This window comes from Oryza sativa, chromosome 3 (genome assembly GCF_034140825.1).
Source record: "Oryza sativa Japonica Group chromosome 3, ASM3414082v1".
Taxonomy (NCBI): Eukaryota; Viridiplantae; Streptophyta; class Magnoliopsida; order Poales; family Poaceae; genus Oryza; species Oryza sativa.
The window spans coordinates 3,323,395-3,334,603 of NC_089037.1; the positions used below are offsets into that span (position 1 = coordinate 3,323,395).

General features: G+C 45.9%; 2 protein-coding genes across 3 annotated transcripts; one reads left to right on the forward strand and one right to left on the reverse strand.

The window, feature by feature from the left end:
• Window positions 1-942: 942 nt before the first annotated feature.
• LOC4331705 (uncharacterized) lies at window positions 943-4,539 on the forward strand. 2 transcript variants are annotated; one of them, XM_066309109.1, is made up of 6 exons: window positions 943-1,177; window positions 1,282-1,428; window positions 2,566-2,652; window positions 2,792-2,920; window positions 3,006-3,104; window positions 4,076-4,539. In XM_066309109.1, exons 1-6 carry the CDS (start codon window positions 1,033-1,035, stop codon window positions 4,525-4,527), a joined length of 1,059 nt encoding a protein of 352 aa, XP_066165206.1. In that variant the 5' UTR covers window positions 943-1,032; the 3' UTR covers window positions 4,528-4,539. The 2 variants fall into 2 exon arrangements, with proteins under 2 accessions (XP_066165206.1, XP_015628638.1); XM_015773152.3 differs by lacking the exon at window positions 4,076-4,539 and adding an exon at window positions 3,234-3,532.
• A 4,897-nt stretch (window positions 4,540-9,436) lies between these two features.
• On the reverse strand, window positions 9,437-10,613 carry LOC4331706 (EPIDERMAL PATTERNING FACTOR-like protein 5). Its single transcript, XM_015774542.3, has 2 exons — window positions 10,354-10,613; window positions 9,437-10,266 (listed from the first exon to the last, which is right to left on the reverse strand). The coding sequence occupies exons 1-2, from the start codon at window positions 10,445-10,447 to the stop codon at window positions 9,992-9,994; spliced, it is 369 nt and encodes a 122-aa protein (XP_015630028.1). The 5' UTR covers window positions 10,448-10,613; the 3' UTR covers window positions 9,437-9,991.
• Window positions 10,614-11,209: the final 596 nt, after the last annotated feature.

Below are 11,209 nucleotides of genomic sequence, written 5' to 3' on the forward strand. Positions count from 1 at the left end.
GGTAAAACAAAAGGTGACAAAGTTTGATTAATGAAAAACCTGAAAGCTAATCTGCAAAGTTGGCAACCGATGCCATTTTCTTCTACGAACTTAAAATCCAAAGATTCTTCCGCTTCCCAAACATTGCCAGATTGCCTAAGGCCGAGTTTAGTTCCAAACTTTTTCTTTAATTTTTTAACTTTTTCATCACATCAACACTTTCCTACACACGTAAACTTCCAACTTTTCCATCACATCGTTTCAATTTCAACTAAACTTCTAATTTTAGCGTGAACAAAACCCACCATAACCGTACAAATTATCAGGTACTGTGTCTCCTGCCAGAAGAAAATTGGACTGGTAAAACAAAGAGTGACAAAGTTTGATTAATGTAAAACCTGAAAGTCTGCAAAGTTAAAAGATGATGTCATTTCGTTACTACTCCCTTTGTCCTAGGACAATGTAATTGAACATGAGGCTTGTCCAGATACATTCTTCTAGGATGGATATTTGCTATATTCCGAGACGAAGGTAATACCTCTATTTTATTTTAAGTGCAGTTGTGGTTTCCATATCCAACGTTTGATTGTCCGTTTCATCATCTAATAACAATAAAAATGCTAACCATAAAAATTTTTAAATAAAATAGACGATCTAATGTTGGATATAAAGAATACAAAACTATTATCTTTCTATGATCTTTCTGAGACGGAGGTAGTAGAATTAAAAAAAAAAATCATCCCTTTCCAAACATTGCCAGACTGCCTAACTGTACAGTCACGGCGCCATCTCGGACGGATCACGCATTTGACTTTGCCTTTTTTTTCGACTTCTTGCTGCCGAGTCAATTCCGGGAAGGCCTCCATAAAAACTCCATCTCGATCGTCTCATCTCATCGTCTACCAACAACTAACCGCCATCTCTCTCCTCGCTTTTAAACTCCCGCGAAACAACCGCTCGCTCACACACACACACCCAGAGAAGCGAGACAATCTGCTGCTGCTAGTGGCGGACAGAGTCCAAGAAGGAATCCAAGAATCGAGAGAAATCGAGATGCTCGCGGCGAGGACACGATTCGCCGGCGGCGGCGGCGCGGCGGTCGTGCTGCTGCTAATCGTCGCGTCGACGGTGGCCACCAGGGCGGCCGTCGCCGACGATTTCTTCTCCCCTCTCAGCCCGCTCCTCGCCCCTGTAATCGGTAAAGGCACCTTCTCAAAGGGGATGATTTCTTTTTCTTCTTCTTGTTACAAATTTGATGGTTTCTTGATGATTTGGTTGGATGGATGGATGGGACGGGAGCAGGGTCGATGTGCAAGACGGTGGCGTGCGGGAAGGGGAACTGCACGGCGGCGTCGGGGTTCCCGGGGTACAGGTGCGAGTGCGAGCCTGGGTGGAAGCAGATGCACGTCGGCGACCAGGCCAGCTTCCTGCCCTGCGTCATCCCCAACTGTAAGGCTTCCGCAGCTCGCCTCTGCCCTTTGCTGCTCTCACAATCTCACATGCTCTGGCTTTCTGCGGTTCTTGTTGTGTCATCAATGTCCAGCTGAAATACGGCTGTTCCTGTGTCCGTGCATAACTGCATACCAACCTAACTTTTGATCACAACGAATTGATGTAGGATGTTGGCATGTTTGTATCTGCAATTTGGGTACGGTTGTTAGGCATGATCATTAGTTTTCTAATGATAAATTATAGTGCGTGAAAGGGTATGTAGCCTAGTGGTTGCAGTGACCTGAGTAGCACCCTAAGATCCTGAGTTCAAATCTCCATATAAGCGAATTTCAGCCTGTTCAATAGGCTAAGTTCCTACTTTAAAGATATTGCATATATCTAGTTGGATGTAGAGGCCGGCTAAAAATTACCCTTCTAAAAAAAATAAAAATTACCCTTCTCTAAAAAAATAAAAAAAATTGATAGTGCGTTTATGGCCAATTTGCACTGGGAGTGTGCGCGTGCACTGTAGTTAGTGGGTTGAAGCAATCTGCAGAACAGTAAAATTCTTACCAATAGTTGGATTCAGAATGAAATGAACATCCGAATGTTTTTTTTTTCAAGTCGTTTCAGCTTGTAAGTTGTACTGACATGCCAATTTCTGAACATAAAACAAGTGGCATCTGCGGTATGCTGCTTTTGATGCTTCAAGCAACTAAAGCAGATTGGCAGCAATACGGTTGTTTGTAGTCGTGTCCTGAATGTGCTTTTCCAAGCAAATAATGTATTTGAAGTCTAGATGCACAAAAACTTTAATGGACCAATCAGATGCAGATGGAATGAATTCCAATTTCTTAAGTCTGTTTGCCGTCCCGGCATGGCGAAAAAAGTCTGTTTGCTGTCTCTTTTACTAAGACAACCAGTTACCATAATTTCAACATGCGTCTCCATCAGACAGGAAAAGGCTAGATTACTTAAAAATGCTCACGCCTTTGTGTCATCTTCAGAGACTATTTTTTGAACCAGCAGCGTCATCTTAAGAGTTCCTATTTGTTCCTACATTAGAAGACATTCAAGCGATTATTAAACATCATGTTTACTAATGTTATGTGGCCCATATCAGCTTACATACTCAAATGTTATTTTTCCTTGCAGGTTCCATTGACCGTGCATGTTCTAACACTATAGCACCAGCACCTGCGCCTTTACCATCACCCAAAAATTTCTCCCTCCCAACAGACCGTAACTACTGCAACTGGCTGTTATTTAGATTTTCCTTTTAAAAAGACTTCCTCAGAACTTTTTGATAAAAATACCATTTCCATTTCATCTGTGATCTGATCATCAATTCACCATTGACTGTATAATTGTGTATGCATAGCCTGTCAATTAGCTTACTGCGGTTCGGGAGGCACATGCAAGAATGGGACAGGCCTCAGCTACCACTGCGAGTGCAGTGAGGGTTTCAGTAACCTTCTGAACATCACCACAATGCCATGTTTTCAGAATTGTAAGATCAAAGGACTCAAGCCACTTGTCCATGATTGTGCACCGTATTCCCTAGCTAACTAGTGTCAAAAATGTCATTGTTTAAGGTTCAATCGGTGCGGATTGCGCAAGCATAGGGCTCTCTCCATCCTCAAACTCTTCCAGTTCTCCTGCACCACCGGGATCTGCTGGCATATCTAACAATGGTAATGCACCTGCATATGGTATAACTTTTTTTTTTCCAGATGTGTTCTATAGGACATGTTCTCTATTTGCTTCATGGGATTATTTAGAAAAAGTATACCATTTCTATTAACTTTGTTCGAACTTTGCAGGGGCGATTTCACATAAAATTCTACTTCCCTTGCTGATTTTGGGCTCACTGATGGTCTGTCAGGCTATATAGATAGAGAATGGAGCATACGTAGTACATTTGAGCTAGATTGTTTCTGCCACGGACAGGATAGAGCAGTTAGCCTGTTAGAGATGTACACCTTTTGGGATGTTTGAAGTGTTGTCCAGTGTCCACGTTATGGTTCTTTTATTCTGTGTGAGATTTGATCACATTCATGTGAATTAAAATGGAATAAACTGTCTCTGTGAATAACTGAATAAAGGGATGTTTATATGGGCATTACTTTGCTTGAAATGATCTAGGACTACAAAAGCAATATGATATGTTTTTATGGTGCTTATACATTACAAAAGGAGAATATTTTCTCCAGTAGAAATTTGTAATAAAATCGTTGCAAGCCTAGCTGATTCTTTCTTGCTTGGATTCCGCAATTTAAAATGAAATCTGTAAGGAGTACTACAATTCAGGCAAGTTCTTGTATCAATTCGGCCAGGGAATAAGTTCACTTTAACTCCCTGAACTAATGACCGAATCTAATTCATATCCTTGAACCGTAATACCGGATATATCGACCCCCAAACTATTAAAACCGGTGTAATTTGACTCTCTTTACGGTTTTGGAGGGTGGTTTTATTGACGTGGCAGTGTTGACCCGGTCTATTTTTTGACGTGGTGCTTAGGTGGTATTAGAATTAAAAAATATATATAGGTCCATTCGTCATTAGAAAAATTAGGGACCCACCTACATGTGGGTCATCCCCTCCCTATCCTTCTCCTCCCTCTCTCTCCCGTTTGTCTTCCTCTCACTTTGCTCGTCTTCAGGGGGCAGGATCTGGAGCGACGGCGGCGGTGAGGGTCGGAGCGGCAGCGGCGATGGCGGCACGGCGTCGAACTCCTCCTGTACGGCAGCATCCTCATCGGCCGGTGCTGCTACTCATCCGGGGTTCATGTATGGCCGCATCCCCATCGCCCTCGCTCGCCAGATCAGGGAGCGGTACACCCGGCCTGGCGCCATTGCCGAGCAGGCCGTGTCATCGGTGCGCACGAATGCACGATGTACTCGTTTGTGGCAGAGCGGATCACCATGGCTCAGTTCTTGGCGGAGCCGTGTCTTGATGACCGGAGACAAGCCGGCAAGCACATGGACGCTCGTCGTCACGGGTCGCCACAGCGAGAGATCCCCCATGTACACGCTGTATGTATATATACAAGGACATCGACACGTATATCTTAGTAGTATCAACGCAGATCAATCGATCACAAGAATAAGCTAGCTACCGGTGGTGCTGCTCGTGGTGGTGGTGGTGGTGGTATCTTTGTCGGCGCCACCACCGGCGGCCGTGTCCAGTGCGCCGCTCATGGTGTGGGTGTGGACACGGACCGGATGGTGGCGTATTGCGGGTCGTACTGCATGCAGGGCCAGGAGCTGGGAGCGCGCACCGCGGCAGGTGTCAGTGGAGCCCGACGATCTGGAGGAGTTCGACGCCGTGCAGCCGCAGCCGCTCCGGCCCTCGCCCCTCCGCCGCCGCTCCGACCCTCACCGCCAACGCCGCTCCAGATCCTGTCCCTTAGAGCTGAGACGGCGAAGTTTCTCGGAAGGAAGAGAAACAGAGAGAAGGATAGGGAAGGAGGAGCTGTGGGTCCCACATATCGGTGGGCCTCACAAATATGTTTTTGTGTGAACGACTAATAGGGCCCACATATATGTTTTTAATTCTAATGCCACCTAAGCGCCACGTCAACACCATAGACTAGGGGCCTATTTGGTACAGCTTCAACTCCTAAATATAACTCCAGGAGTTGAGTCTGGAGTGGAGTTGTGGAGCTGTCTAAACCCAGCTTCACAACTCTATTACATTTTGTGATAGAGTTCCACTCAACTCCACTCCCAGTTTTGATGAAGCTGAAACTGTTTAGCTGGAGCTAGAGCTGTGCCAAACAGGCCCTAGGTCAACAAAACCACCCTCCAAAACCATCAAGGGAGTCAAATTACACCGGTTTTAATAGTTTGGGGGTCGATATATCCGGTATTGCGGTTCAAGGATACGAATCAGATTCACTCACTAGTTGAGGGAGTCAAAGTGAACTTATTCCATTCAGCCAGTATTGATACTGGGCCAATATGTACAATGGGCCGGTAACCTACTCACCGTCAGCCTATATAGCTTCTTGCTCGTTGGCCCATTGGTCTAGCTATATTGCATCAGTACATTGTTCAATTTTTTTTTCATTTTTTTTCATTTTTGTTACTGGTCAGCAGAAGGTTCCTAGTAGTAGTGGAATGGAGTAGTAATATGAGTTGTGAACTCCAAGTCCAAGATAGTTCTACAGAGCATGAAAACATTGAATGACTGACTGAAACTTCACTTGGGAGACGATGAATTTCGTGCACTAGCGTGACAAGTTTGATGAGGAACTCGGAGAAAACAACAAGCATGGAAAAGTTGCAGATTCTGAAGATGATGCGGTGGCAAGTAGAATAATAAAATTATGTGTATAGAGAATCATAAAATGGACCGGACATCAGAGTCCATAACAACCGCCGCTGCAGGCAATATTCAGCTCCGGGAGCACCAAATTATGGGGGCTCTCAGAGACATGTTTCGTTGTCTCCCCTGCTCTGATTTTTTTTGTTCGCAATTATGGGGTCACGTGGCAAGCTTCCATCTTTTCAGAAAATGGAATAGTAGTTAAAACAGGAGTAAACAAAACATATATAGAATCAAGAATTTAGAAATAGTAGTTAACACAGTAGTAAACAAAGTATATGTTGTCATATGTTGGAACCGAAATAGTCATAGTTAGAGATGATTTACAATAGTTTCTACCAGTAGTAGAACCCATAAATCTATGATTAAGGCCACATCTAATGATAATAATATTAGTCATAAAATACTTACGGCAGAGACCATCGTAGAGTTACTCAACAGTTTAACATAGGAGTAAACGTGGTACTAGTAATTAACAATAACAGCATGCTGTCAATGTTTATCACCAGTATCTCCAATGGTTGCTTGCATCGATCCTCTAGGGAAGGTTAAAATCGGATTGGGATCACATGCAGTCATAGTAGAGACTGCAAGTTTAGCAGTTGGAATCATTTTTCATCATCGGATCATGGCAATCAACGGCTGAAACAAATGCTACAGGTGTATTAAACAGTATTTGCTACAGTACATGCTACAGGAACGCACTTTGTATGGTCCTTTGTGAACAGTATTTCGGAAAGATCTGGGGCGTTAATTTATAATCCAATGGTGTCGGTAGGACTGCTTAAGTTGCAGTGGCTCCCAATCCGTTAAAATCAAGCAGGGAAATTGAGGTAGTGTTTCATACCGACGAAGATAATAAAGATTAAGTTGGTGCAAGTAAAACAAGCAAGCCATTAGTTTTACGGAGTACAACTGGCAACTGAAACAAAAGAGTTGTTGAGTCGTTCAGCGAATCGCTCGTCCTTGTCTCATAGCCACAGAAATTCTATTGTATCCACACAAGTGCTATTTACTCCATTTTCTAGTGTCTCCGTTTTTTTCTCTTCCTGATAGTCTGATACAGTAGATGATATACCTGTTCATCACTTGTTTCTGCAGAGAGGCGAGTAAAAAGGGCTCCTTGCTGTAACAACAAGCAACCTCACTCCCAAGAATACTGTTAAAAAACAAACAGATGTGAATCTTTCACAGGGAAGCAGGTGAACGGTGCAAAGACATGCGTGCCCTTTTCGTTTTGAGAAAAAATAGGGAGAGAAAGAAACCTTCTTCCAACATTTTTCGCTGTTCATCTGAAAACACATCTTTTGGCTATTCAAGCAAAGCCAAAAATAAAAAAGAAGAAGAAGAAAAGAAAGAAATGCGGAGGGGCCTTGAATAATAATTGCACCCTGATAAATTGGAGCATCGCCACATTACTCCATAGCCTTTTGGTGTCGTGAGCTCAATCCTTTTTTAGGGTTCTTGTACCTCCTCTGGCCACCGTCATAGTAGGCTTTAAAAAATGTTCAGGGACAGGGCTCGTTGTCAATCACTGACAAGAGCTAGTATTCCCAGGAAATAATCACACAACAGCTGTAACCAGAAAATTACTGGAACAAAAAATAAACAAGACCGCGTAGGTGTAGTATCGAGAAAAAGGATAATATGCCATTTCATTCATTCGGTGAGTTTCGACGAAATACCACCCAATACGATGCAAAGAATAAAATGCCACTCCATAGATTATCTTTAGGATATTTTGTCACTTTAAGAGGTTTCAAGACCAAAATACCCTGGAGAGAGAGGAAGAGAAGAGAAGGGGAGGGGGGGCGAACGTTGAAGGTGGCGGCATCCGTGCTCATCGCCTATGAGCGGTAAGCGAGCGCGGGCAGCGCCGGAGGCAGCGAGCGGTGCGCACACATGGGCAGCGCATGAGGCGGAGAGCGCACGCGGGCGGCGTCGGAGGCGAGCGCATGCACGTTGGGGAGCCCTCCACGTCGTCGTCGTCGCCTCCTCCCTCCTATCAGTGCTGCCCTCTTCCCTCATCGCCGCCGCCGTCCTCCCTGATCAGCACCGTCGTCTTCCTGCCCCATCGCAGTCGTCGTCTTCCTCCCTCGTCGTCTCCACCGTCTCCCCCCCCCACCATCACCACGGTCCGCCCGTCGCAGGCTGCCCCCATGCACTCGCCGCCCATCGCCGCCGAGCATGAGCGCCATCCGGCTCAACCTCCCCCTCTCTTTCCTCTTCCTCTCTATCCACAGCCATAGGTATTTTGGTCTTAAAATCCCCCAAAGTGGCAAAGTATCCTAAAAGTAACCTATTAAGTGGCATTTTATCCTTTACAATACATGTATTGGGTGGCATTTCGTCGAAACCCCCCAATGGAGTGGCATATCGTCCTTTTTCTCGTGTAGTATGCCCTATCTGCTGAGAAAATAATGGATTATCTGTTTTTTTATACTAGCTATGTGAGGATATAAACAAATAAATTAACTACTATAAAATTTTAAAAAAAGTTTTTGGCAAAAATCTTATATAGATAAAAACTTCCGTACGTTAAACTTATAATTTGATAGCTTGGGAACTGTGCAAACAGTAATCTACTCGCTCCGTTCTAAAATAAATTTATTTTCCATATATCTCACACATAATAATCAGAACCAAAAACTAAAATATCATTGCTTTATTAAATTCCAATGTAATTACTGCCTATCTTATCTACTCCCAGTACATTTATCCATTATACTCATAAACTCCGAAGCAATGAGTATTTGAAATGAACTTATTTTAAGATAAAAACTTATTTTAAGATAAACTAATAAAAGCTAAAAATAAGCTTATTCTAAGATAGAGTGCGTAAAAATAAACCTATTTCCAACCCCGAAGATTCAGTTCAAATTTGAAGTGTCCTAAATCCCCAGCGTAATGTTCAGAGAGAGGAAAGAATCCATTTCTTGCAATTAAAAGGTGGCTCCTCTCCTCATCTTGCGTGCCTGAATGACACGAAATGCTGCCTTCTTCTGCGAAAGATTATAATGAAACGATGATTGAACTACTCTACCAATACATAGGCCTGCAGATAAAGCCCAGCTAAATGCAAAAGAAAATGAGCATTCTGAACATAAAAGGACACGAAATGGGGAATGCCGAAATATTCAGGCTTCCCTCTCTAGGGAACTTATGATGATTTGACGTGAGTAAAGCAGCAGCAGTAACATAAATTAGTGCCACCAGCAGAGGCAGCAGTGCCAGGAGTGCTCCTATATCAGTAGGTCGCTGTTCATTGACATTTGTATACAAATCGCAGAGATATGCTTGTTTTTATCTTTCTTGTTTCTTGTTCCTGAAAGAAAGCTGAGCTGCAATCCTGTTGCTCTACAACCCCCTCCTCTCTTATCCAAGCTACTGTTTGTTTTCTGATCTTTTGGGGTTAGGTCTAGCTCCTTTCTGTGGATTTCTGCGCTCTCATATACTCCTACAGTTCATCTCTGCTGCCCAACACATGCTCTATGCTGTGTCTTGTAGTTGAAGTTCGTGTGTGATCAAAAAGTTTAAGTTAGTGCTTTTTTTTGAAACTTTATTTTAAGTCAGTACTAATGTGACAATGAAATTGTTACTAATGTGACAATGAAATTGTTGTGTGAAATACTGTAGTACTGAAATGTGCATGCACGGGTGCACTAGCCTCAAGAACACTAACACGCATCAGAGCTGAAGATAGAAGTAGGAGAGGTTTTTCATTGTTCATCTACCTAAAGATGTTTGAATAGCAAGAATTGAACAGAGCAAGACGATGATGTGCAGCTACGAGCAATTACAAAGTTCATGGCAAAGATGGAACAAATTAGTAGGGAAACCACTCCCCAAAAAAACGCAAGGGAAGAACAAACAACAGAGAAAAAAAAAACAAATGAAAGGAGAGGAGGAGGAGAAACAAAATGGCAGCATTAACATCTCTCGCCCTCGTCCGCTCCCTCTTTTTGTACACAACAAACAAGCATCTACTTACAGCAGCATTACACTCGATGTTCAATCTCCAAGAACTCAACAATGTCGTTACACACACCAACCCATCGAAGCCTGCGTGATTGATCGATCTTCGCAGCAATGTCCTTCTTGGCTGCAGTATTGTCTCTTGCTCCGTGCAGCAATGGCGACGCAGCCGGGAAGAGCAAGCTTGGGCAGCTTAGCAGCAATGGTCATCAATGGCGGAGTGGTGAACGAGAACGACGCTTATGTGCATTGCGTTGGTCGTCCCAAATTACCGTCAGGGCATGAAGAGCTTGTCGCCGCACTTGCAGCGCCACGCCTCCGGGTAGTACTCGAGCGGGAAGCTCCGGCCTGGCTGGATGGCCACGTGCACCGGCCGGCATGGGTGGCAGCCGCCGCACCGGCTCCGGCACGTCGGCGGCGACGACCCCGGCCCCACCAGCCTCCGCCGCCCCGCCACCGCCACCGCCGATCCCCAGCTGGAGTAGTACACCTCCTCCGCCACCGCACCGCCGCCGTCGCCGCTCCTCTTTCTCGCCGAACTGCACGCCCCTGCAAACACGACGGCCGGCACGCGATCGAGCGCGTCAGAACAAGCATGGAATGCGAAGAAACCAACACCGAGTTCTCGACCCATACCGAGGGAAGCTGCGAGGAGGAAGACGAGGAGGATGAGGAGCGGCGAGGCGGCGACCGGGACTCTCCGTCGGCGGCCGCGGCGCGCCGAGGCCATGGCCGGTACGTAGCTCGCGAGATCTCGAGACGAGCAGCTTACAGCTAGCGCGGCCTACTGTCCCGGCAGTAGTGAGGTGGTAGCTAGAGGGAGAAGAGAAGTGGAGAAGCAACAAGCAGCAGCAGCACGCGTGCGTGCGCGGATCAGCTCAGCTTCAGCTTCGCACGAGTCATGGGTGCCTGCGGGGTGAAAGAAAGAGGAGACGACGCAGTGAGAGAGCGTGTGTGTCGCCACCGTGTCGCAGAGGGTGGCGTGCGGTTGGCGAGGCGGTGGATGGCTGGCTTTTCTCGTTCTCGTCGTCGTGGCTATTCTACTTGGGGCGTTTCTACCATAGGGCTACTGGCAGTCTGCGCGGTGGTGGCGGGGGCCGTCGCCCGTCGGTCTCGGCCTCGCGATTCGTGCGGGACCGGGGCCTGGCACTGCGCGCGGTGGCCGTGCGCGCACGCACGCACCGTCTGATCGTCGTCGATCGCGTACGGCCGCCGTCCGTCCGATGCTCCCCTGCTGCATGCAAGCACCGAGAGATCGGTCAATCGTTGTGCAGTGCAATGCCATTGCCAGCTAGTACCCCTCCAGTAGTAAAAAAAAATCATGGTGTTCTGCTCGATCGTAGTACTCCTCCGTAGCAATGGAGCAGACACACTATTGGCGGCCTGGAATCCCGGATGGCATGAAGCCGCTTCGTGTTGTGTTGGGCCACGACGGCGAGCTCGTGCGTATCGATAGTAGTAGACTCGGGGACAGTTCAAAAAGTTTCTAACT

Coding starts and splice junctions, on each gene's coding strand:
- LOC4331705 (XM_066309109.1), top strand. CDS start 1,033: ATGCTCGCGGCGAGGACACGATTCGCCGGCGGCGGCGGCGCGGCGGTC. Junction 1,429..2,565: donor GCCCTGCGTCATCCCCAACT/GTAAGGCTTCCG, acceptor TTTTCCTTGCAG/GTTCCATTGACCGTGCATGT. Junction 2,653..2,791: donor TTTCTCCCTCCCAACAGACC/GTAACTACTGCA, acceptor GTGTATGCATAG/CCTGTCAATTAGCTTACTGC.
- LOC4331706 (XM_015774542.3), bottom strand. CDS start 10,447: ATGGCCTCGGCGCGCCGCGGCCGCCGACGGAGAGTCCCGGTCGCCGCC. Junction 10,267..10,353: donor CCTCCTCGCAGCTTCCCTCG/GTATGGGTCGAG, acceptor TCGTGTTTGCAG/GGGCGTGCAGTTCGGCGAGA.